This window comes from Mytilus californianus, unplaced genomic scaffold (assembly GCF_021869535.1).
Source record: "Mytilus californianus isolate M0D057914Y unplaced genomic scaffold, xbMytCali1.0.p SCAF_3, whole genome shotgun sequence".
Classification (NCBI taxonomy): domain Eukaryota; kingdom Metazoa; phylum Mollusca; class Bivalvia; order Mytilida; family Mytilidae; genus Mytilus; species Mytilus californianus.
In genome coordinates, this window is record NW_026262679.1 from 121,667,289 (window position 1) to 121,693,153 (window position 25,865).

Here is a 25,865-nt window from a genome sequence, read left to right on the forward strand (position 1 = left end):
GCAAATCAATTCTAGTATACAGATTTCAGCAATAATCGTTATTTATACACATTAATTTCATTCCATTGATAACTTCGGGATCGATATTACGATGGTGTCAGTTTGCGTTAATTTGCTCTCATTCATAGGATATTTTAAGCTCAAATCAATACAGTTCTATCCAATATTAACTGGATGTTGATTTATATATAACACGGGACGATATATCTGTCTTGTAAATTAATAAGTTTTCTATTACATGTAAATGTCATTTTACATAGCCTGTGGTGTTTTATATTGGTCAGATGTCATCAAAAACACATCAATTGTCATGTATAAAATACAAGTACAATAAATTGCACATGCAAATGTGCAAGTCTTAAGTGTGTAAAGTTTGATGTACACAGACAAAAAATTATACTGAACATTTCACATCCGAAAAAAAACTGGATTAGGGTTACCGCCCCTGATTTGTGGATTACCCGTTTGTTATGTAGGAGAGAGATATAGTAAACTAAGCGGCCGGTCGATATCATATCAAATATAAACATAGTGAGGAAGAACAGTTTGACGTCACTAAATAAATGTAGCTTTCTTATCACTCAATAATACGAAGATGTTTTACCAATATGATGTTTTTGTAACATTTGGAATCTTGGCTATATCTCTGGTTTCAGGTAAGCTATTTTAATACAGCTATAATGGTTATATGCATTTATGAATTACAGGTAGATAATACTTCTTTTATATAATATAGGGTCAAAGCTTTTAATATCAGATAAATGACCTTGAATGATAAGTTAAATGTAGATATTCAATAATCATTAAAAATGGTAGCACTGATTTGAATATTAAACATTTGCAAGAACGATTGATTTGTATATTAAACGTTATGAAGTACAGTTTAAAATACTTATGAAATTCCATATTTAGATTCCCTTTAGAAAATTTATCAACCGATACATGTATTGTATACAACCCATAACTATATCATATTTCGTCATTTAAATTTTTCTCTTTAGGCAACCTGTTGTACGGTTATATTGTAGAGAAATTCTTCCCGTTAAATAAATGTAAATTCATGTTTGTACGACCTACATAACACTGAAGTGAAATAGAATTACAAAAGGATCTAGCGCTCACTTTATTATTCTGAAAGATGTCAATTCACATAACATCGACAAACGGCTAATTATTCTTTTCAGATTTTGTTTTTATCGTTAATGAAATTAATGCTTCTTGTATTTTCACCGGGACATAGTAGTACACATATACATTTGTTTGTATTGAACAACTGACATTCCACACACGTACACACGTAGTCATTAATTAATCTCTTAATTACAAATCATAATATTCTGTTGGCACCCATCATGTTTGTTGGAAGAAGCATTATCATTCCACTCGCTACAAATAATTTCTATTGGCATAGAGGAAAGTATTCAGATCAGAATCAAACGTTACATAAAGTGATTAAAGGCATCAGTCAGTCTAAACCTTTTCTTAAACTTTCTATTTTGGGAACTTCTGAAAAAAAGATCAGCTCTCGAAACATCTGGAGAAGCTATGAATGTTTCCTCCTCCTAATTTTACCAATTGGTAACCATGGGCAAAAATGCTGAGGTTATTTACATGATAACATTTAGTTGAGAGCTCGAGTTTATGTCATGTGGCTTGGGAAAAACAAAAGACTTGAAATGGTATTGAAAACTCTAGATGGTATTGTACATCAGGAAAACGTATATAGATGAAAACTGTCACATCAGAAGGACCACAAAGTTACACGACAAAGGAATGCAACATAGCGTAAAGACAGGCGGAAGATATCAAAGGGATATTCAAACTCATAAGTCGAAGACAAACATACAACGCCATGGCAAAAAAACTAAAAAGACCAAAAAGACTGAACAACACGAAGCCCACCTACAAGAGACAATGATTTCATACAAGGATTACATCTTCAAATTGTCTTGACGTTCTCGACATGTACGCACAATCCGATATATTACAGCAAAATTGACGTACACCTTATACAGCCAATCGTCTACTATATTTATAACTTATAAAAAAATTAAAGTTATAGTATATGACCTTGTTATAGCAGTATTTTACATAAAATAACTAATAATAAACATTGTTTTTATCAACAGCGATATGCGTCTCTTGACCCGTTAAATTGTTGAAGCTTACTTTTTTGTTTTCATATTAAATATTCATGCCCTTATTGGAACCACAATTTGAAAATAAAAATTATTATCTTTTTCATCTTCGACTCGTTTTCGTCTTCCCTATTGCTAGACAGCAGATAAAATGCCACACCATAAAACATACTACCTGTTGAACAGGGCAATGGAATAAGATAAGCTAGCAATCTTATCAAAATATAGATCCCAGATTTCGTTATCCTCATAAGGGAGATCTTCGATGATTAAACGAGTTACGACAGGTCTGAATTTTAATCAGATTGATAATCTAGAGACACAATTCTTGTAAACGGGCACATTTTAACTTTTATTGGAAGTGCATATATACTTAAAAAACACAATATAACGATGTAAGATTTAGCTTAAATTTAAGGAGATGTGGTATGATTGCTAATGGACAATTAATCACCAAAGACCGAAGATCAGGCATGTAAAAAAAAATAGGTCAACGTACGCCCTCCAACAATTCCTAAGAGACAAGACTCGATAATTGGGAGGGTTGAGCGCCCACAACCACTTTTAACCTAATCACATTCTTTATTTTTTATCCATATTTATTTTAAGTTCATTGTTTTTTAGAATTAATCAGGCCGTTTGTTTTCTCGTTTGCATTGTTTCACATTTTGTCACTTCTGCGCCTTTTATAGCTTACTACACGGTCGTGTGGTTTGTTCATTGTTGAAGGCTGCACGGATACCTACAGTTGTTTAAATCCTTGTCCTTTGATAACTGGTGAATAGTTGTCTCATCGACCATCATACAAAATCTTCAGGAAAAAATGGCCTCATTATTAGGATATGTAAAAGTCTTTGAGTTGAAAAGTGCGTACAAAATTGACTATTAAACATCTCAAATGAAATCTATGTTAAAATTTAAAACATTCTTAATTACTCAGTATGTATATTGGTATGATTATATAGCAGAGAATATCTATATATTATTATATAGTTCATTGATATCATTAATAATTTGTTCACTTATATATTGTTCATTGCTATCTTGTCCATTGATGTTTTATTCATTGATATCTTGTTCATTGATATCTTGTTCATTAATATCTTGTGCATTGATATCATGTGTATTGATATCTTGTCCATCGATATATTGTTCATCGATATATTGTTCATTGATATCTTGTGCATTGATATCTTGTTTGATTTTGAATATCATATATCACATGACACGACTTTCAAGTTTAAGGTTATTCTTTGTATGTCCTTTTTGGTCATATAGCTCCTAGCATTTCTACGTATTTACACATCCGTGGCTTTCAAATATTTAGGTTTGAGCGTTCCCAAGGAAAGTAAATTCAGAAGAGCGTTTCAAACTCACAAAATCTGTGACGTGTTATTTTCATGTTCACAATTTTAAAAAATACCATTTTTTGTATGTCCAATGTGAATATAACTCATTACATTCCAGATGTAAAAAAGACATGTGAACACATTGCAGATTTGCATTTAAATACATAAGGAAATATGATATATTAATCAGACGACTGTAAAAGTTTTTTTGTAAAAATAAGCTCAAAACATCGCCGATATGACAAGAGTGCCCACGCTGAAATGTCTCGCCTACTTTACAATTTATGATTTTATGTTGATAGTCCTAAAGATAGAGTTTTAAGTACATGCATGACAGTAAACTTAACATTATCAATGATCCATGAAAATGAGACCAAGGTCAGATAAACCAAACCAGATAAACATTTACATCCTACAATCATCACATACACCAAATATAGTTGACCTATTGCTTATAGTATACAAGAAACAGATCAAACCACGAAAACTTAATATTGACCAATGAACTATGTACAATAGGCCAAGGTCAGATGAACCCTACCGGACAGACATGTACACCTTACAATCATTCCATACATCAAATAAATCTGACCTTATTGCTTATGATATCCGAGAAACAGAATTGACCAGGAAAACTATACTTTAACCAATGAACCATGAAAATGAGGTCAAGATAAGATGAACCCTGCCAAACAGACATGTACACCTTACAATCATTCCATACACCAAATATATTTGGCCTATTGCTTATAGTATTAGAAAAACCAACAAAAACACAAAAAACTGAGGTCGAGGTCAGGTTAATCCCGTCTGACGGACATGTAGACATTGCAAGGAACCTACATACCAAATATAATTATCCTTTTACTCATAATAAGTGAGAAATTCACACAACAAAAAAATAACGTCTTTTCAAGCAGTCGCTGAACCATGAGTGACAATGAGGACAACGGACATATGACAGACGAAAACTTCGTAACACAAGGTATATCTATATAAGGTATGAAGACTCCAGGTCTAATAGCCTCTGAAATATAAAGCTTAATACAAATAGTTTACGCCACCACCGCGCCGGATTGTAATCCCTGTGTCTCACAGTCTGCGACTTTCGTTGCAGGCGAGACAATAAATGTCTTACAAGACAATGATTCGACCTCATTTGGGTCCGTATGTAAGCAACCTTTATTTGAACTTAAGTTGGAGATGGTTTGCGCGTGTGCTCAACATGTTCAGTTTATAAAAAGAAAAGAATGTCAAAATAGAAAAGTGAAAGAAAGGATCCACCAGGAAGAATCATTCGGCCCACATATACAGGTATGATTTACATATTGTTTTAATCTATGACCTGGAAAATAGTGTTTGTACTATTGCACCGCTTGTCTGCTTGTCGGTCTATTTATATTCATATTTATATCGGGTCACATGACCAACGGCAATCTTCGGAGGTCACACCGATGGTTACTTAATTACATGGCGACTAGTGCTGATATACGCACGAAATGCAGATTTAATTCTCTATTGCCAATTTGGGGGGTTAGACCTAGATTTCACAGTTCGCTGAACATGGAAATGTGATAGTGCGAGCGGGGCATGGAGTCCTATGAACGCAAATTCTTGTTTTACTGCTTTTTCACTTCAGTTTAATTTATCAAAGAAGTTTTTCATGATTGTATATTAGTTCATATACAAGATCGTTTATATATCTATTTTATTGTATGTTACATGTTTGCCTATTTACGAAATCTATGAAATGAACAGAATTAGCTGAGGTATTTAAATAGACAGAATTTATGATATAATAAACTGGTAATTTGGATCACTTGATATTCTTGTTAAGCACTACAATGATTGTACTTCAATAAAAAAAAACATCCACTGTGTATTGGGTTAGTTCTGCTCTTTCGGCTATATTGACAGATAGTAAACTCAGTCCTAATATATTTCCAAAATTTTTAAACAGGTTTTCTTCACTGCATGTTCGCTACTTTCAATCACATACAAACAAATTAAAATTGTTTCTATCTCTATTTTGTGCTCGCATAGCGACTTTTATCATTTTGTCATAATAATCCATGTATTTTATGCAAAATTTCTTATTTGTAAATGATCATAATGGATTAAAATAATTTGTATATTTTGGACAAAGGTATCTAAACATAGAAAACACAAATGTTGTGTCTTTATTAGCCATTTCAATGTGTGGTGGGTTCAAATTTTTCATTAGCTCCATTTATATTGCCGATATATTTATATTTGAGAACTCCTTTTAACACCATGGTTACCTGCTACTTATTACACCAATAGGTCAAAACGGTTATGGCAATCATACATTTTTGCAGCAACTGACTTAAACTTTTCATCAAATATTAAAAAAAGTTGATATGTTACAGTTTGCAAATAGTACTTTCGTTTGATATTACATGGGATTACTTATTTATTAATTCGGCAGATTTCAATATATTTGTATGATGATTTCCAATTAAGGGTCCAATAGAAAATAAGCCAGACTCTTCGTGTAATATTTATCGACCAAACACTAAAGGAAAATATAATTCATATACTTCGAAAGGGAATCCTATTAGCACATGTAGGTCTTTAATTCATAAATTCAAAATACAACCTGTTTACATAAAGAACATTGTTGTCGAAAGAAAAAAATCGACAAATCCTAACGGTGCATAATGATTTGGCTCAAATATACCGATAATATCAAATACTAGTAGCATCTCAAGCAAAACACAAAAAAATGTTAATTTTCAGTGCAAATCAATTCTAGTATACAGATTTCAGCAATAATCGTTATTTATACACATTAATTTCATTCCATTGATAACTTCGGGATCGATATTACGATGGTGTCAGTTTGCGTTAATTTGCTCTCATTCATAGGATATTTTAAGCTCAAATCAATACAGTTCTATCCAATATTAACTGGATGTTGATTTATATATAACACGGGACGATATATCTGTCTTGTAAATTAATAAGTTTTCTATTACATGTAAATGTCATTTTACATAGCCTGTGGTGTTTTATATTGGTCAGATGTCATCAAAAACACATCAATTGTCATGTATAAAATACAAGTACAATAAATTGCACATGCAAATGTGCAAGTCTTAAGTGTGTAAAGTTTGATGTACACAGACAAAAAATTATACTGAACATTTCACATCCGAAAAAAAACTGGATTAGGGTTACCGCCCCTGATTTGTGGATTACCCGTTTGTTATGTAGGAGAGAGATATAGTAAACTAAGCGGCCGGTCGATATCATATCAAATATAAACATAGTGAGGAAGAACAGTTTGACGTCACTAAATAAATGTAGCTTTCTTATCACTCAATAATACGAAGATGTTTTACCAATATGATGTTTTTGTAACATTTGGAATCTTGGCTATATCTCTGGTTTCAGGTAAGCTATTTTAATACAGCTATAATGGTTATATGCATTTATGAATTACAGGTAGATAATACTTCTTTTATATAATATAGGGTCAAAGCTTTTAATATCAGATAAATGACCTTGAATGATAAGTTAAATGTAGATATTCAATAATCATTAAAAATGGTAGCACTGATTTGAATATTAAACATTTGCAAGAACGATTGATTTGTATATTAAACGTTATGAAGTACAGTTTAAAATACTTATGAAATTCCATATTTAGATTCCCTTTAGAAAATTTATCAACCGATACATGTATTGTATACAACCCATAACTATATCATATTTCGTCATTTAAATTTTTCTCTTTAGGCAACCTGTTGTACGGTTATATTGTAGAGAAATTCTTCCCGTTAAATAAATGTAAATTCATGTTTGTACGACCTACATAACACTGAAGTGAAATAGAATTACAAAAGGATCTAGCGCTCACTTTATTATTCTGAAAGATGTCAATTCACATAACATCGACAAACGGCTAATTATTCTTTTCAGATTTTGTTTTTATCGTTAATGAAATTAATGCTTCTTGTATTTTCACCGGGACATAGTAGTACACATATACATTTGTTTGTATTGAACAACTGACATTCCACACACGTACACACGTAGTCATTAATTAATCTCTTAATTACAAATCATAATATTCTGTTGGCACCCATCATGTTTGTTGGAAGAAGCATTATCATTCCACTCGCTACAAATAATTTCTATTGGCATAGAGGAAAGTATTCAGATCAGAATCAAACGTTACATAAAGTGATTAAAGGCATCAGTCAGTCTAAACCTTTTCTTAAACTTTCTATTTTGGGAACTTCTGAAAAAAAGATCAGCTCTCGAAACATCTGGAGAAGCTATGAATGTTTCCTCCTCCTAATTTTACCAATTGGTAACCATGGGCAAAAATGCTGAGGTTATTTACATGATAACATTTAGTTGAGAGCTCGAGTTTATGTCATGTGGCTTGGGAAAAACAAAAGACTTGAAATGGTATTGAAAACTCTAGATGGTATTGTACATCAGGAAAACGTATATAGATGAAAACTGTCACATCAGAAGGACCACAAAGTTACACGACAAAGGAATGCAACATAGCGTAAAGACAGGCGGAAGATATCAAAGGGATATTCAAACTCATAAGTCGAAGACAAACATACAACGCCATGGCAAAAAAACTAAAAAGACCAAAAAGACTGAACAACACGAAGCCCACCTACAAGAGACAATGATTTCATACAAGGATTACATCTTCAAATTGTCTTGACGTTCTCGACATGTACGCACAATCCGATATATTACAGCAAAATTGACGTACACCTTATACAGCCAATCGTCTACTATATTTATAACTTATAAAAAAATTAAAGTTATAGTATATGACCTTGTTATAGCAGTATTTTACATAAAATAACTAATAATAAACATTGTTTTTATCAACAGCGATATGCGTCTCTTGACCCGTTAAATTGTTGAAGCTTACTTTTTTGTTTTCATATTAAATATTCATGCCCTTATTGGAACCACAATTTGAAAATAAAAATTATTATCTTTTTCATCTTCGACTCGTTTTCGTCTTCCCTATTGCTAGACAGCAGATAAAATGCCACACCATAAAACATACTACCTGTTGAACAGGGCAATGGAATAAGATAAGCTAGCAATCTTATCAAAATATAGATCCCAGATTTCGTTATCCTCATAAGGGAGATCTTCGATGATTAAACGAGTTACGACAGGTCTGAATTTTAATCAGATTGATAATCTAGAGACACAATTCTTGTAAACGGGCACATTTTAACTTTTATTGGAAGTGCATATATACTTAAAAAACACAATATAACGATGTAAGATTTAGCTTAAATTTAAGGAGATGTGGTATGATTGCTAATGGACAATTAATCACCAAAGACCGAAGATCAGGCATGTAAAAAAAAATAGGTCAACGTACGCCCTCCAACAATTCCTAAGAGACAAGACTCGATAATTGGGAGGGTTGAGCGCCCACAACCACTTTTAACCTAATCACATTCTTTATTTTTTATCCATATTTATTTTAAGTTCATTGTTTTTTAGAATTAATCAGGCCGTTTGTTTTCTCGTTTGCATTGTTTCACATTTTGTCACTTCTGCGCCTTTTATAGCTTACTACACGGTCGTGTGGTTTGTTCATTGTTGAAGGCTGCACGGATACCTACAGTTGTTTAAATCCTTGTCCTTTGATAACTGGTGAATAGTTGTCTCATCGACCATCATACAAAATCTTCAGGAAAAAATGGCCTCATTATTAGGATATGTAAAAGTCTTTGAGTTGAAAAGTGCGTACAAAATTGACTATTAAACATCTCAAATGAAATCTATGTTAAAATTTAAAACATTCTTAATTACTCAGTATGTATATTGGTATGATTATATAGCAGAGAATATCTATATATTATTATATAGTTCATTGATATCATTAATAATTTGTTCACTTATATATTGTTCATTGCTATCTTGTCCATTGATGTTTTATTCATTGATATCTTGTTCATTGATATCTTGTTCATTAATATCTTGTGCATTGATATCATGTGTATTGATATCTTGTCCATCGATATATTGTTCATCGATATATTGTTCATTGATATCTTGTGCATTGATATCTTGTTCATTGATATCTTGTTCATTGATATCTTGTCCATTGATATCATGTGTATTGATATTATCAATACACATCATATCTTGCTCATTGATATATTGTTCATTGATATCTTGTGCATTGATATCTTGTTCATTGATATCTTGTTCATTGATATCTTGTCCATTGATATCATGTGTATTGATATTATCAATACACATCATATCTTGCTCATTGATATATTGTTCATTGATATCTTGACCATTGCTATATAATTGTTTATTGGTGTCTTTTCAGGGGTTGAAATTGAAGGTATACGGCACCAGGGAAAGCGCACGTTTTTAGAAGGTGCAGGCATTAATTTGACATGTAGTCAAAACACAGGTACAGATATGAGTAACAAACTGACGTTCTCGATTCCAAGTGTAACTGACACAAATTATACCCAAACCAGGAGTTTTGATAGCAAAACTGGATTAAGTACACTAGTTATAAGTAAAGACAAACTTGTTGAAGGGGACACTGGAACGTACACCTGCAAATTTGATGGTTCACAAGAACAATCCGTATCCATTGAAGTGTTCCGAGGTAAGCTGTATATAGTCATTTTCTCAAGTAAAATGAATTCCATTGTTTTGTTGATGTTGGATTTATCACTATTTAGATAACATGAAGACCCAGTGTGTATTTTAATGTTAAGTAATGTCACTATAATTGTTGAAAGGTTCAGAGGTAAACATATGAACTAGAAGAAAATATTTATATGCATGATCAGGTATATGATCTGCCAATTGTTTTTTACAGATTACATATTTGATATGCCTTATGTTTATTAATAGCGACAATTGCATTCATCTCACATATGAGAATACGCGTGCAGAATTGAGACGATCGCAAAGTACACTAGTCTACTTTCTCTTGTATGTATAAATCTAGTCATTTCTCATATAAAGTATTTAAAAATCTCGAAATGTACTAAAAACTTCTTAGATGGTCTAGTTCAGAACAGCTTCTATTGAGGGGTTGGTTAACTGTGGTGTTTAACGCCACTTTCGACACGCTTGGCTGCAGCATGACGGCTTGTTTTTATTGGTAGATGAAGCCGGAATACACGGAGAGTATATTTTATACCATCCGACACCATAAATGAAAAAGTGAATAACAGTTGTTACACGTCGTTAATTTCACTTCAATTATTCCAACTTCTCGAAAACTTTATCCACAGAATTTTGTTTAAATTGATATGCTATTTCATGTAAATTCACCTTGAGCACGCATGTCATAAAATTATTTAGAACAAATAAGGGGGTAATCGTTCATCCATGCTAACAAAAAAAGCATGCATAAGCTGCTATTTTACATTGTAATTATAGGAAACATAGGGGTGTTGACATACTCAAACAGAAATCAGAAATTGCCAAAAAAAATATTTTTAAATCAACAAATTAAGTACAGCTTAGTAGAATGTTTCCTTAAAGTTTACAGGTCACCGATGGGTTTTCGGAAAGATCACAATGCAATCATGAGAAATTTTTGCGGGAAAAGGGAGATAATTTGGTTGAAACTTCAAACCGTTTCTTCATCACAATTGATAAGCTTTTGGAAGTAAAATTTTCAATAAAACATTTCATCGTTTATTGGCAAAAAAAAAAAAAAATTAAATCGATCAAAACACCTCTTATATTTATTTGAACTGTTTCACATCACCGAATATTTTTTGTCTGAAGTGTCAAGGAAGTCCATGTGTCGGAAAGTCGGTGAAGTGGGTGCGAAATTTAATACCAGCGAGCCCACTTAATGGACTATTTAAGACCATTTAAGCGAGAGGGAAAAAATGCAGCTTATCATGCGACAAAGGCGCCTTTCTTCTTTTATCTTTTTTTTTGTGAGAAATTGTCAACGATTTCTATACTAAAAGCGAAGGCACTTGTTTCTGTCAATGGGAGTTTACTATCCACACTTGTACTTCCAGTTATCTCCGTGAGGTATTGGAAACATCTACATTTTGGAAAAGATACAATTGCATTTTGTTTTAAACACTCTAGGTATAAGATTACAACTCAAAACTTTAAGATGAATGGTGAGCTCGGTCGAACTCCGCTTGACATCTTTATCAAACTTAGAAAAGAAGGTTATTGAAATCAAATTATTTGCAACAATCGAAAGTTAACTTCCATTAAACTGTTTGTACATTACAATGTCCAAGTTGCATGAATCTGGATTGCATAATTTAAATGGATTTAAGAAGTAAACTCAACCTTTGACAAAACTGGATTTAGTTATGTTTGGAATCACCAATGTAAGATAAATCCAAAATCATATAAAAACGTTCATAAAGCAAAGATTCACAGATGATTTCATCCAACAATTGAACCACACGAAAAGAAGGGGAGAGCTATAACCTTTCAAACCAACTTCGGCTTACAGAAATACATAAATATACAAAACCACATGAAGAGAAGGGGAGAGCTATAACCTTTCAAACAAACTTTGGCTTAGAGAAATATATGAATATATAAAACCGTTTGCAGATCTTGAAAAAATATTAATAAATTCGTATGCTTCAACCTCGAAGTTTCATTAATAAAAACGAAAAGATGGTAAGAAATTCATAGAGATAAAGTCTGTCATTTCTGCTCCTCGTCAATTGAAAACGAATTTCATTATTTATTTAAGTGTCAGTCTTTTATTGTAGAGAAACACCCGTAATAAGCATATTCCCGAATATTATTGTAGATATCCAAGTGTTGATAAATGAAAGGGCGTCATTCGGTTTTGCAATATAAAGAACTCATCCCTGATTGTTTTTAGAATAGTAAGAATATTTTAAATAACTCTTGCATGATTTTGTAAACACTATTATATATTTGCAACCATGATTCATACATACCTTGTGATGATCGTGTACATTGCCTTTTGTTACACATGTAAATACAAGTCTCTTTTCTTGCAACAGTATTAAAACATTTGGCTTCTCTACTCTTTACACTAGTATTCCCAATTCTAACCTTAATAACAGATTGGAAAAATTACTCCTAGTTTGTTTTAGGAAGGCCTTAATCGTACATTGTAAAATACCCACTTTGATTCAAACCAAAAAATCTATGAAACTGACACCTTCAAGATGCTTGATATTTTGTTACATTTGGAGGACGTGTTTTTCTACAACAATATCGGTATTCTTATGGGAATCAATTGTGCTCTTCTTGCCGACTTATTCCTTTCTTCTTATGAGGTAGACTGCAAACAGCAGCTTCTCAGGAAAAATCAAAAGAAGATTGCTTCACGTTCCTCTTTATAAATGATGTCCCCCTACTTAAGTGGCTATGTTAATCGCATCTATATACCCCATCGAACTTGAAATAAAAGATACCATAGATACAGTTAAATCTGCTTCATATCTTGACTTACTTCTAGAAATTGACAAATAGGGTCGACTGAGAACAAAACTTACGACAAAAGGGATGATTTCAGCTTTCCAATTGTGAATTTTCCATTTCTATGTAACAACATTCCAGTGCAGCACCTGTATATGAAGAATATATCTCCCAGTTGATACAATATTTAGGGTTTGCGTTTCCAAACATGATTTTCTTGAAAGAGGGTTGCTGCTTACAATGAAACTATTTAACCAAGGGTTCCAAGTGATAAAGTTGCAGTTATCCCTTCGAAAGTTTTACGGACATCATCACGAGTTGGTTATCCGTTATGAAATATCTGTGTCACAGATGACCACGGATATGTTCTAATTGTCGAAACCTTATTATCGATTGTGATAACTCCTAATGAGACTCATCGCCGATTTGTACTTACCATGAGTAACATGACGGGTGCCAATAATGGAGCAGGTTCTGCAACCCTTTCGAAGATTACCCAAAGTTTTTGTTGGGGTTCGTTCAATCTTCGGTTTTGTATGTAGTGTTTTGTGAATTTGTTTGTCCAAGTTTTCGTCGTCTTTGGGTTTTTTTTGCCATGACTTGTGAGATTTGTCCCCTTGATATCTCCCGCCTCTGTTTTATAATAGCATGGGTATTTCTTTGTGTAAAAAATACCCTATACCATATAATACCACAGGAAAAAGTTATACTATTCATAAAAATAACACAGACATCTGTTTCTGTAAAAATAAATACTAGTACTCTGGACCTTATAATAACACTGGAACGTGTTTCTATAAAAATAAATACTAGTTCTCTGGACCTTATAATAACACGGGGAACGTGTTTCTGTAAAAATAAATACTAGTACTCTGGACCTTATAATAACACGGGAACGTGTTTCTGTAAAAATAAATACTAGTACTCTGGACCTTATAATAACATGGGAACGTGTTTCTGTAAAAATAAATACTAGTACTCTGGACCTTATAATAACACGGGAACGTGTTTCTGTAAAAATAAATACTAGTACTCTGGACCTTATAATAACACGGAACCGTGTTTCTGTAAAAATAAATACTAGTACTCTGGACCTTATAATAACACGGGAACGTGTTTCTGTAAAAATAAATACTAGTACTCTGGACCTTATAATAACACGGGTTCGTGTTTCTGTAAAAATAAATACTAGTTCTCTGGACCTTATAATAACACGGGAACGTGTTTCTGTAAAAATAAATACTAGTACTCTGGACCTTATAATAACACGGGAACGTGTTTCTGTAAAAATAAATACTAGTACTCTGGACCTTATAATAACACGGGAACGTGTTTCTGTAAAAAAATAAATCTATACCTTTTAACAACAGTGTTTTGTTTCATTATGTTTCCAGATACGAAAGAAAATGATCGAAAAAATTTCCAGACAACCTCTAGTATTTACACAGAAGGGGAAACACTAACACTGGTATGTCCAGTATTAAGTGCATTAATGGCTAATGTCACATGGTCAAGAGACATTAGTCCCGCACTGGACATGGTTGAACGGGCAAGTTATTCTGTTTATGGTAAAACAACAAAAAATGGACAATTAAAAATAACAGACCTTATACCAGAAGACAGGGGACATTATATGTGTACAGCTAAATGGTACTCCGGAGAAGCTACATTCAAACACTTAGTTCGTGTGAAAAGTAAGTTAATATAAAAATATGGATTGCCGATGAGACAACTGTCCACCCAATATAAGTTCATTTATGGAATCCTTCTTTTTTTTTACTTTTGAGTTAGAGATATTTTTCGAGTAATTGATACGAGGATTTTTAAGTTAAAAAGTTGATTGATTGGAGCAAGTTTTCAATAGCAGTACTTTTTGTTTTTTGTTTTTTGTTTGTTTGTTTGTTTTTTGTTTGTTTGTTTGTTTTTATTTTTTTATTAATTTATTTCTTGTTGTTTTTTGTGTTCTATTTTTTTCTCTTCTTCTTTTGTGCCACTTAATTTTTCTCTCCAATTTATACAGATGTTGAAAAAATATGTAATGTATGCATGCTCTTATATATTGTATTGTTAAATATGTAAATGGAGAAGACTTCATAAGTCTGTTTGACTTGTGTCTTAACTAATTTGTGTTTATGTAAATAAAATATGTTTAAACTAACAGTAAGAACGTCAATTAAAAAAAAAATCAATATACATGTACTTGTGAATCCAAAATTGCTAACAGTGACACTTGCGTATTACCCTATTGACGGAGACAATGTAGATTTGATTACCAAAAAGTATCACGAAAACTTTAAGAAATTCGTCCTCTTTCACAGGTTTTACCTACTTCATATTAATAAAGTCTATCGTGGAGGCTGTCAAATGAAACGAAGTTAGTAAGGGAACTACCATTTGATTTTTATGGGGGGGGGGGGGGGGGGGGGGGGGGGTGGGGCTAGGATGAAATTTGAAAAAAAGGCAGGACAGGAGTTTTGAGTTAAAAAAAAGGTAGGATGAGCAACTTGGCAAAAAAAAAGGCAGGATGACAATTTATGTAAAAAAAAGTCAGGATAAACTAATAAAAAAAAGGTAGGACCGAATAGAGTGAAAAATAAAAAGGCAGGACAGAGATTACAACTAGAAAAAAATGCAGGACAACATTTTTCATCCTAGTCCCCCCCCCCCCCCCCCCCCCCCCCCCCCATAAAAATCAAATGGTAGCTCCCTAAACTCATTACAGTGTGGTACTTATTTTAACGACTTGTCATTGCAAGGTCCACGTGTATGAATTGATGGACAATTGGGAGTAAAAATTAAAAAAAAATAATCTTTATAAAATTACTGTATACCATATTTCATGTAATTTGTTTTACTTCCAGGTCGACTTGCACCTTTATGGCCAGCCATCGGCATAATAGCTGAAATAATAGCTTTAATTTTGATTATCGTTCTTTGTGGCAGGAAGAAAAAGGACTCAGCACCATTGTAAGTTATGTAGCCTTCCATATCTCAGTCATGCAGAGAATGCTTCCTTGTCAGGGTTTGGTTTTTGTTTTTGGTCGTATTTCGTTTTATCAGCTTTGAAACATCCGTATTAGGTTTTGTTATTTCAGATATGGTCTAGTGCGTCCGGCTGAAGCGGCATTAATTGTCGAAATACGCATCTGGTGCAGAAAAATTGGTACCGTTGATGTTATTATAAAAAAGTGATTCTCTCGTACATGTTTGATTTCCGTCTGCATCAAACGTGTTTCTGGAATAGTTCGGCCTTCGCTGACGTCCGTCGGCCTAATTTTATGGACTGGTTTGTGCCTTTGGACCCAGACTTGGTGCAACAAGTTTCTGTCTTGAAATCTTGATAGATATTCTGCTAAGAAGATGAACATGCATCATCCTTTTCCTTATTTGTTTTTTCACCACTCATATTGCCCTTTTATTACCCCCCACACACACACACACACACACACACACACACACAACCCCCTACAACCCACCAGCCACCCCACCCCGCCCTCGTGTAGAACAAACAAATGTATGCATATGACCTCGATGACCCGCCCCGAAAAAAAACAATTTTGAACTCATGATCCAGTGTTTGCTGTCGTATGCATCGCGTAAAAAGGAGGATTGATGGGAATAAAGCTTTCATTTTACGATATTAGGGAGCGGGGTAGTCGGTGAATAAAAGAGTAAATTTCATGGAAAAAATGAATAAAGATCTACCAGTATGGCGATTTTAAGAAAGAAATTTTCCGCACCATGTATTGGTTGGTGATTTCGAAGAGTTATATTTGGCCTGCAATCTGACATCTGAAGGCACCAAATCGTCATCAAAACAGCCGTTAGACTTCAGAGCAATCTCATACTAGTTCACTTGAGACAATAGGTTTTGAAAGCATAAAATATAAAAACGTGTGCGAACGCCAAAATCTAAATCAACTAAACAGAAAAGCAAAAATCTTCTACGGTCAACTTTGGCTTGAGCACAATTACAATATTTTACGAACTGGAAATAACCCATTTGAATGATGCCACTACCGATGCACTGGCTACTGTGCAGATTTTTCAATTGGGGACTGGGGGTCCTCTTACAGCGGTACCGATCGTTAAATAGATGAAAACAGTGTAACGATATCAAGAAAGAAAAGAACTAAAGATATCTAGCTATCTGGTTTGGTCATCACTTAATCCGACACTATCGCCAAAGCCAAAAAACACTTACGACTTGCACAGCAATATAATATTGTATTGCATAATAATTTCCGTGTTCATGCAGTTACCATGGAAGAGATAATAAAAACTAAACATTAGGGAACATTATTTCGGCATCACTCCATGTCGCATACGGGTTGTGATGGAATTAAACAGGACTTGCAATTGTGGACCATTATGATACTATAGCTCTTTTACAAGCAAGTCAAACACATTTGATATTTTACTGTATCCATCAAACTGAACAAAGAAAACCTTTAAAAATGATTGCACGCAATTAATAAAAACGATTTTCACACTTTTGAAATAAGATACAAAATAATTCGTTTACATATATTTCAAACAAGACAAATGTTTCCTATATTTTTTTCTGTGTTCTATACTGACGTTCTTCGGACATTGTACATGAAAACTTTCGATTTTCATGCGGTCTATTGTTCTTTCAAAACATCCGATTTCACCAGAAATCGCATAAAACTATATGTTTCTTTTATCATCATTCCTGAATTGACACTACATACGTCACTTAGTAGTTGTTTGGCCGATACGACGTGTCTGTGTACTCACTAGCGATATCTTTTTGCGGTCCTAGATAAATAGATCGACGTGTCTGTGTACTCACTAGCGATATCTTTTCGCGGTTTTATATATATAGATCGACGTGTCTGTGTACTCACTAGCGATATCTTTTCGCGGTCCTAGATATATAGATCGATGTGTCTGTGTACTCACTAGCGATATCTTTTTCGCGGTCCTAGATATATAGATCGATGTGTCTGTGTACTCACTAGCGATATCTTTTCGCGGTCCTAGATATATAGATCGATGTGTCTGTGTACTCACTAGCGATATCTTTTCGCGGTCCTAGATATATAGATCGATGTGTCTGTGTACTCACTAGCGATATCTTTTCGCGGTCCTAGATATATAGATCGATGTGTCTGTGTACTCACTAGCGATATCTTTGGTCCTATATATATAGATCGATGTGTCTGTGAACTCACTAGCGATATCTTTTCGCGGTCCTAGATATATAGATCGATGTGTCTGTGTACTCACTAGCGATATCTTTGGTCCTATATATATAGATCGATGTGTCTGTGTACTCACTAGCGATATCTTTTCGCGGTCCTAGATATATAGATCGATGTGTCTGTGTGCTCACTAGCGATATCTTTTCGCGGTCCTAGATATATAGATCGATGTGTCTGTGTACTCACTAGCGATATCTTTGGTCCTATATATATATATCGATGTGTCTGTGTACTCACTAGCGATATCTTTTCGCGGTCCTAGATATATAGATCGATGTGTCTGTGTGCTCACTAGCGATATCTTTTCGCGGTCCTAGATATATAGATCGATGTGTCTGTGTACTCACTAGCGATATCTTTTCGCGGTCCTAGATATATAGATCGATGTGTCTGTGTACTCATTAGCGATATCTTTGGTCCTAGATATATAGATCGATGTGTCTGTGTATTCACTAGCGATATCTTTGGTCCTATATATATAGATCGATGTGTCTGTGTACTCACTAGCGATATCTTTTCGCGTTCCTAGATATATAGATCGATGTGTCTGTGTACTCACTAGCGATATCTTTTCGCGGTCCTAGATATGTAGATCGACGTGTCTGTGTACTCACTAGCGATATCTTTTCGCGGTCCTAGATATAAAGATCGATGTGTCTGTGTACTCACTAGCGATATCTTTTCGATGTCCTAGATATATAGATCGATGTGTCTGTGTACTCACTAGCGATATCTTTTCGCGGTCCTAGATATATAGATCGATGTGTCTGTGTACTCACTAGCGATATATTTTCGTGGTCCTAGATATATAGATCGACGTGTCTGTGTACTCACTAGCGATGTCTATATATATAGATTAACCGATTGTGTCATTTTCCCGGTTGTGACATTTTGACCGATTGTGGATTCGCACTGATGCATGCATGTTTTTTTCATATTTAAAAATTTTCAGCTGCACAGGAATCACGATTGACTTTTGCTTAGATTACTGTGGAAAAGTAGAACATTTTGCAATTGTTTATTTTTTGTTTTCAGATCACCACCTCCATCTACCTCTGGGAGTAACGAGAAAGGAGGAAATCGAAGAAAATACGTCACAACATCAACGTGAATTAATTTATTTTTAAATGACAAAATATTGGGAGGGTTTTTAAAGAATTGGGATACAGCTTTTTACTTTTATATTTGGTTACAAAGCTATCATTAAAAAACTGTACTATTATTATACTTCAATACTGTTATTTATTACAAAGCAATAATTATATAGCCACTGAGATTTTCTTTAAATGGTATGAGTTTAATAGACATGTAATATGTACGTAAAATCATTTGAATTGTATGGATAGGAGAAGCAAACTATGGGTAAGCGATATTACACTTGATAAATACACCCACGAGAATATTGTCTGATGTATATCCACGCATATCCTTTTTTCTTCAATGACATAATTGAGGTACAGATAAGTAAGAGGGAACGAGAACGAAAACCCCAAACATTTTCATGCAGCATGTATATATTTCCCCAGAACGAAGTTCTTCCATTAAGGTTGATATAAGTAAAATGACTTGTAACACTAAATGTAGAGCTGATAATATCTCAGGGTTTCTATTGAATGCTTTATTCATTTGAACAGCTATGTTGTTACAAAGGATATCCTAGTAGAAAGATCAACATTATTGGATTTTTTATTGAATTACATTCTTTTACTTTGCAAGTTGCCTGTGTGAATATTGCTTCTATTCCAATACACAGAATGCATATTGATTGTGAAAAGAATTAACTATCATTGTACTGGAGAACAGTTACTTTACATTAGGCTGTACAAATTGATTTAGAATCTGTTGTATATACATATGTGTTTGTAGTGGAAAAAAAATGCTAATTGCATCACATAGTTTGTGATTGGGTTGATTGAGAGTGAAATTTTAATTTTATTTCTTGTATCATGCTTACCCTTATTACTGCTGATGTTCATCATTGTAAGACGTAAACGTTTCTGTGCTGGAAGAGAAAGAAAAACACCAATGTGTAAATTGTATCTTAAATGTTTCATTTTTTATTAGGGAACTTTTTCATCATTGTAAAAACAAAATTTTAATTGGATTTCTCAAAATACTCAAGAAATATATACGAAACAGTGGTCGTTTAAATTTTTAGAACATCAGTCGTTTCTACCATAAACACGAGTAGCACTATAATTTTTAAAGAATCCAATTGGTAATGTCGTGAGTATTTTATATTAGTTATCAAAAGTGGTATTTCTTATTAGCCATTTTTTACATACTGTTGAAATTTTAGAATAATCTTTTTAAGAAAAAAAATCACGCTGCTATTGTTTTAACTTGATAAAATTGATTGTTGACATTTAGAGACATTTTCACCGTTTTGTTTACTTGCTTTTATCTTCCATAATTTGAAGGATAGGCGTAAAACGTATGTAAACAAGAATGGGACATATAAACACACAGATTAATGCAGACTACGAGCTGCTTGTAAACTAACTCAGAAAATAAAACAGCCCATTTTTCTCATGTTAGTATCCTTTACATAGTGTTTATACATTGGATTATTTTTTAAAGATGGATTTAGTATAAGTCTGCACGATTTATGGGACATGACCAACGTCTTGTTATAGATTTCTAGAGAAGCGTCTGTTACTAATACAAAAGAGGTCAGATGTTAACATATATGAAAAATCAATATAACAACTGTTTGTCTTTGTACAAATTATTGTTTGTTATCATTGTGCAAATCACATGAGGTCAACATAGTTTAGACCTAACACGTGTAGAACGTAATGTAATATAAATTTTATACTAAAGTTATCTTTCCTATTGCAGAAATTCTTACTGTCAGCATTAATGTTATTTAACTATTTTGTTTGTGTCAAATGTGTTTACTCTGACTGTGAATGAAAGAACCTTGTCATGTTTATTTGATGTTTTTGGGGATATTAGCTGTTGGCATACAAAATACATGGAGTAAACTTTTTATTCATTTGCACTTCATTTCTATTTTTTAAGTATGAAACCTGCTGTAATTTTATTAATTTTAATATTTTTGAAACCTCTATTTGAGCAACTTCTATTTCACTTATATATCATACTAATCTGACATATTTATATTTACTAGTATTGCAATTTTAATTTGTGATGGGACATCTTTTTTACATTAGAGTTATCTCCCTTTTACCAGAAATAAAAAATGTTATAGCAAAAACCTCTCGTGTATTTCTAAGCGACATACAGGATAAGAACTGTGATTATTTAACCTTTTAAAAGACAGCAAATAACAGTTAAAATATAAGAAAATATGACAAATAATCTAGTTAGAAATTTTTATTGGAATGTGTTTTGGTAAATAAAAATATATGGTAACGTATTTGAATACAAGCATTTTGCATTTGCCCGCAATTACAGAGGTTTTCCTGAAACATGTTGACGTCACAAGAGAAATTGCTTGACGTCAAAGTTTACAGATTATGTCCTTCCATTATTTTAGGTCAATTTTTGCATACTGACTCGTTTCAAGTTTATGCACGTCAGATGTGTGTTGAAACATTTTACATTTGTCATTTGTTTTTTATTTCAATATCGAAGAAAGGATGCAACATGTTTTAGCTTTATTGTTAGGAATTTTATTATAAATAGTTGTTTTTATTGTAAGAAATGTTTGTATATGCATTTACCCGTTTTGATTGTAAAATAGACTAATACCGTTTTTATTTCTGAAAATAAATTTAAAGAAATTTTATTTATTTGATTTTTGCAATATTTAGATGAAATATATGTATAATCTGACAAGGTCAAAAGATATAAAAGAGTAAATAACAAACGGCACTTCGAAGGACAGACACCCCATCGCTAATGAAAAATAAGACGCAAATATAATCAATAATTTACAGAACACTACACATAAAACAAAAAAGTAACAAACGTAAAACAATTCAGACCAGAAAACTAACGACCTGATTTATGTACAAAACAATAATAGAAAAACAAATATGATATACAGCAACAAACGACAACCACTGAATTACAAGCTCCTGACTTGGAACAGACATATACAGAATGTGGCGATGTTAAACATGTTCGCTGACGCTTTCAACAGATCTGATAATACAACCGTTGAGAAATGAAATATCACAAAATTCAACACAGAAAGGAAAAGTTACAAAAATGACACTTTAACAAGGGGAGAACTCTTGAAGAGGCATCATTCATGTTGCTAATGACAAGTGAAACTCAGATTGAAATCGGTAATGAGTCATAATTGAAGAGAGAATGGGATTGTGGCTACGGCTAATTGAACATATTTGTGGTCATCTGTGTCGGCTTAAACAGGATTGGAGAAATGTTCGCCAGCCCGCCAACCTGTTCGCCAAGTTAGTCCTCTTCAGAAACATTCTGAATAGGTTTAGGTTTAGGATGTAAAAAAGTTTTTACTTATTTTTTTGGTTAAAATGGTGGATTATAATTCTTCACATTGTTACCGATATTGATTTGTTTAAATCATATGTGCAGTGAATTGTCTGACGTTTCGTTTTAGAAAGGTAAAAAGCATATCACTGAATTGTTATCTATTAATTGCAAAAGTAATTGATATTCCAACTGACTTTTTAAATGTAATAAACCAGTGAACCTATATATTTGAAACGGCAACATTTAAATTGATTACGATTTTGAAATCGTAAAACATTAAGGGCTTAATACGAGATTTCTCTTTCCTCTACCGACACGCTGGTCATGGGATGCTGTAGTCGTGCCTCCGGATGGTCGAAAATAGGACTTCTCTGTGCCGTGTGTGCATTTGGGCTCCAGGCATCTGGTTATGTAACAAATAATTGGATGGTATATAATACAGTACTAGATCTTAATGATCTTCGTGTTGGATTATGGTGGTTTACCAACTGTTCGGCTGATATAAGTTGTTTTTCAGTGCTTACACCGTCTTCCTATAAATCGTGTAAGTATGATATTTCAGGATTTTCCTTATTTGATCACAAAAAAAAGTAAAATAACAAAAATACCGAAATCCAAGGAAAATTCAAAACGGAAAGTCCTTTATCAAATGGCAACATCAAAAGCTCAAACACACCAAAACGAATGGAAAACAACTGGCATATTTCTGACTTGGTAAGAAAACGGTGGATTAAAACTGGTTTTATAGCTAGCTAAACTTCTCACTTGTATGACAGGCGCATAGAATTCCATTATATTGACAACAGTGTGCGAGCAAAACAAAATAACATAATAGGTAAACATGTCAAAAATTGGGTTACAGCAGTCAACATTGTGTTATAATCTTAATCACTATGAAAAAAAAATAACTATTTCAACAAGGAAAAAAATGGCATATAGGAACTTAAATTCCCCTAAAGAAAAGGTGACTGCAACATAAAATTAAAATTCATTGCATTTCACAAAATTTCTAATGTTTTTTTTATGAATAGTATTCTATCTTAAAGCATTCTCTTTTGTTTAAATGGTCTCATTTGCAATCATGACACATCTCCTTATTTTTATATCTATCTGTAAACAAAATAAAAAACATGAAATTAATATTAAAAATATCATAATTAATATTATAATTTTATAGTAACATTCACATTGACGTTAGGATTTGAAGGTGGTTGTGCTGGATTGCTACTGGTAGCGATGATCATGTACTGTTGTTATGTCGCGGCAGATTGTAGTAGAAGGCATGGAATGGCAGCTGCCATTATTATATTTCTTGCCTTAGCAGGTAAATTCTTCTGTTCCTCATATACCTTTACGTAATTGGTTATTTTAATCTCAGTTTAAAAGCATTAAAATTGAGATAATTTTAATATGTGTGTTTATATTGAAAAGTAGTTTTCTCCGCAAATTATGTGGTGACTGTGGACAACAACGTGCATCATCGCCATTTCATGACCATTTAACTCATGTTCTGTCATACAAGTATTCAAAGTACGATATAAACTCACCAGTATAGTAATAAGTCATACAGGATTTGGAAAATATATTTCAACATTTTCCTTGTGATATCGAGAGGGGTATATTTTTACATAGTTCGAGTCTAAAAAGTTTGAAATAAACAGTATTACACTGAATAGTACAAGAACAATAAAAATAGTCCTTTTTAAAAAGAGGGAGAAACTAAAAAAGGGGGGGGTAAATCGAAAACAAAATCGTCCGTATAGATGTTGTTCGTTATTTCTTTATGTTCTTAATTATATGGAGAACTGAGTGTTTATTGCAGATCTTTGATGATTTCTGTAAAATATATTCACAACTTTTATGGAACCGGGACGATTTAGAGCTTGACCTTTGTAAAGCTACCCGTCTGTCTACCTATTGGCATCTAGATATCTTTAAATTATTATTGTCCTTATTTCATAAACAACAATCCACTAAACACTAGGCAGAAAACTAGATATTAAACTATCAAAATATGAGATGTGTGTGCGTGCGTGGGGGCGTTAAGTGATGTACGATAGACATACACAAACAGTGAGGTATAACAATCAAGTCTTGTAACAATAGTTCTATCTGAAAATAAAAATTACATATCCATACATTCCCTTAACAACATAACTGACCTATTTAAAATCACAAACAGTCATCTTTGCTAAAGTTCAAACTTAAAAATAAAACACAAATATCTTTCCATATTTCAAACGATTAGATTGTCCATATTTATTTAAAAGGCATATAAAAATGTTATCTCTTACACGGATTATTCTTTCTGTTTCAGTGAGTAGTTCAGCAGCTGGATTGGTACTATGGATCTTACAGATAGATTTCCCTTATTATGTTGCATGGTCAGCTGGACTTTCAATTGTAGCTACTGCATTCGCACTCATAGCAATGCTTTGCTTAATTCCAGATCTTAAAGAATATCCATATGAAAAGTTACATAAGAGGGGGCCATCAGACAGTAAACGTCCTCTTGAAAAACAGACTGTGTACACGAAACATGGTTCGGACAAAAAGAAGGGCAGCTCCCTTGGCACTGATTATACACAGCGTAATTCCTATGCAGACGTGAAAAGCAGTCGGGACTTTGGATACGATTATGGTGCACGTGACCCATATGCCAAAAATAAGAATTTTCTTGAAAATGATGACAGATTTTCACTTCATGTTGTTACACCATCAAGGCCTCCAAGAGCTGACTTCTTTACAAGTAAAGGAATGCATAAATATTGACCTCTTACAAATAAAGTTTATTGGTTGTTAAAAAGATGTTTTGAACAAATACAATTATGTAAAGATACAATTGTTATAATGATGAAAATTGAAATTTGATAAACATGCTACTATTCCCTGTAACAATATCTCCGAATCTATTGTTATGTTTAAACATTGAGTTTTGATAGATTGACTGTATGAACATTCTAACACGTTTAAATGAAATAAACACGTCAAATAAACTTGCGTTACAAATATTTCGTGTATCATTGAAGGTCACACGATGACCTCTATTGGATATCTGTTTTTGTCTGCTGTCTAAATAAAGTATACATCGATATATCATGTGTTCATAATTATGGCTTCTATTATTAATCTTAAATCCTGTTAAGTTGATCTATACTATTAGTTTATGACCAATCTCAGTAAAGGCCCGTCTAAATTCCATTTAATTGATAAATTTAACAAATACCGTTATCCTGATGATATTTTTTTTTTAAATAATCAAGAATTTTCTAAATATACTGCCG

General features: G+C 33.0%; 2 protein-coding genes and 1 long non-coding RNA gene across 4 annotated transcripts; 2 read left to right on the top strand and 1 right to left on the bottom strand.

The window, feature by feature from the left end:
• The first annotated feature begins 254 nt into the window (after window positions 1–254).
• On the top strand, window positions 255–21,913 carry LOC127736039 (neuroplastin-like). 2 transcript variants are annotated; one of them, XM_052246539.1, is made up of 5 exons: window positions 255–656; window positions 9,852–10,142; window positions 14,326–14,625; window positions 15,793–15,898; window positions 19,195–21,913. In XM_052246539.1, the coding sequence occupies exons 1-5, from the start codon at window positions 596–598 to the stop codon at window positions 19,268–19,270; spliced, it is 834 nt and encodes a 277-aa protein (XP_052102499.1). In that variant the 5' UTR covers window positions 255–595; the 3' UTR covers window positions 19,271–21,913. The 2 variants fall into 2 exon arrangements, with proteins under 2 accessions (XP_052102499.1, XP_052102498.1); XM_052246538.1 differs by lacking the exon at window positions 255–656 and adding an exon at window positions 6,511–6,904.
• LOC127736047 (uncharacterized) lies at window positions 13,858–14,308 on the bottom strand. The gene is made up of 3 exons (XR_007998783.1): window positions 14,134–14,308; window positions 14,026–14,079; window positions 13,858–13,971 (listed from the first exon to the last, which is right to left on the bottom strand). It is a non-coding gene; the product is annotated as an uncharacterized LOC127736047 (long non-coding RNA).
• An 857-nt stretch (window positions 21,914–22,770) lies between the features above and the next one.
• Window positions 22,771–25,577, top strand: LOC127736041 (uncharacterized). Its single transcript, XM_052246540.1, has 3 exons — window positions 22,771–23,125; window positions 23,759–23,905; window positions 24,899–25,577. The coding sequence occupies exons 1-3, from the start codon at window positions 22,906–22,908 to the stop codon at window positions 25,351–25,353; spliced, it is 822 nt and encodes a 273-aa protein (XP_052102500.1). The 5' UTR covers window positions 22,771–22,905; the 3' UTR covers window positions 25,354–25,577.
• The last annotated feature ends 288 nt before the right edge of the window (window positions 25,578–25,865 follow it).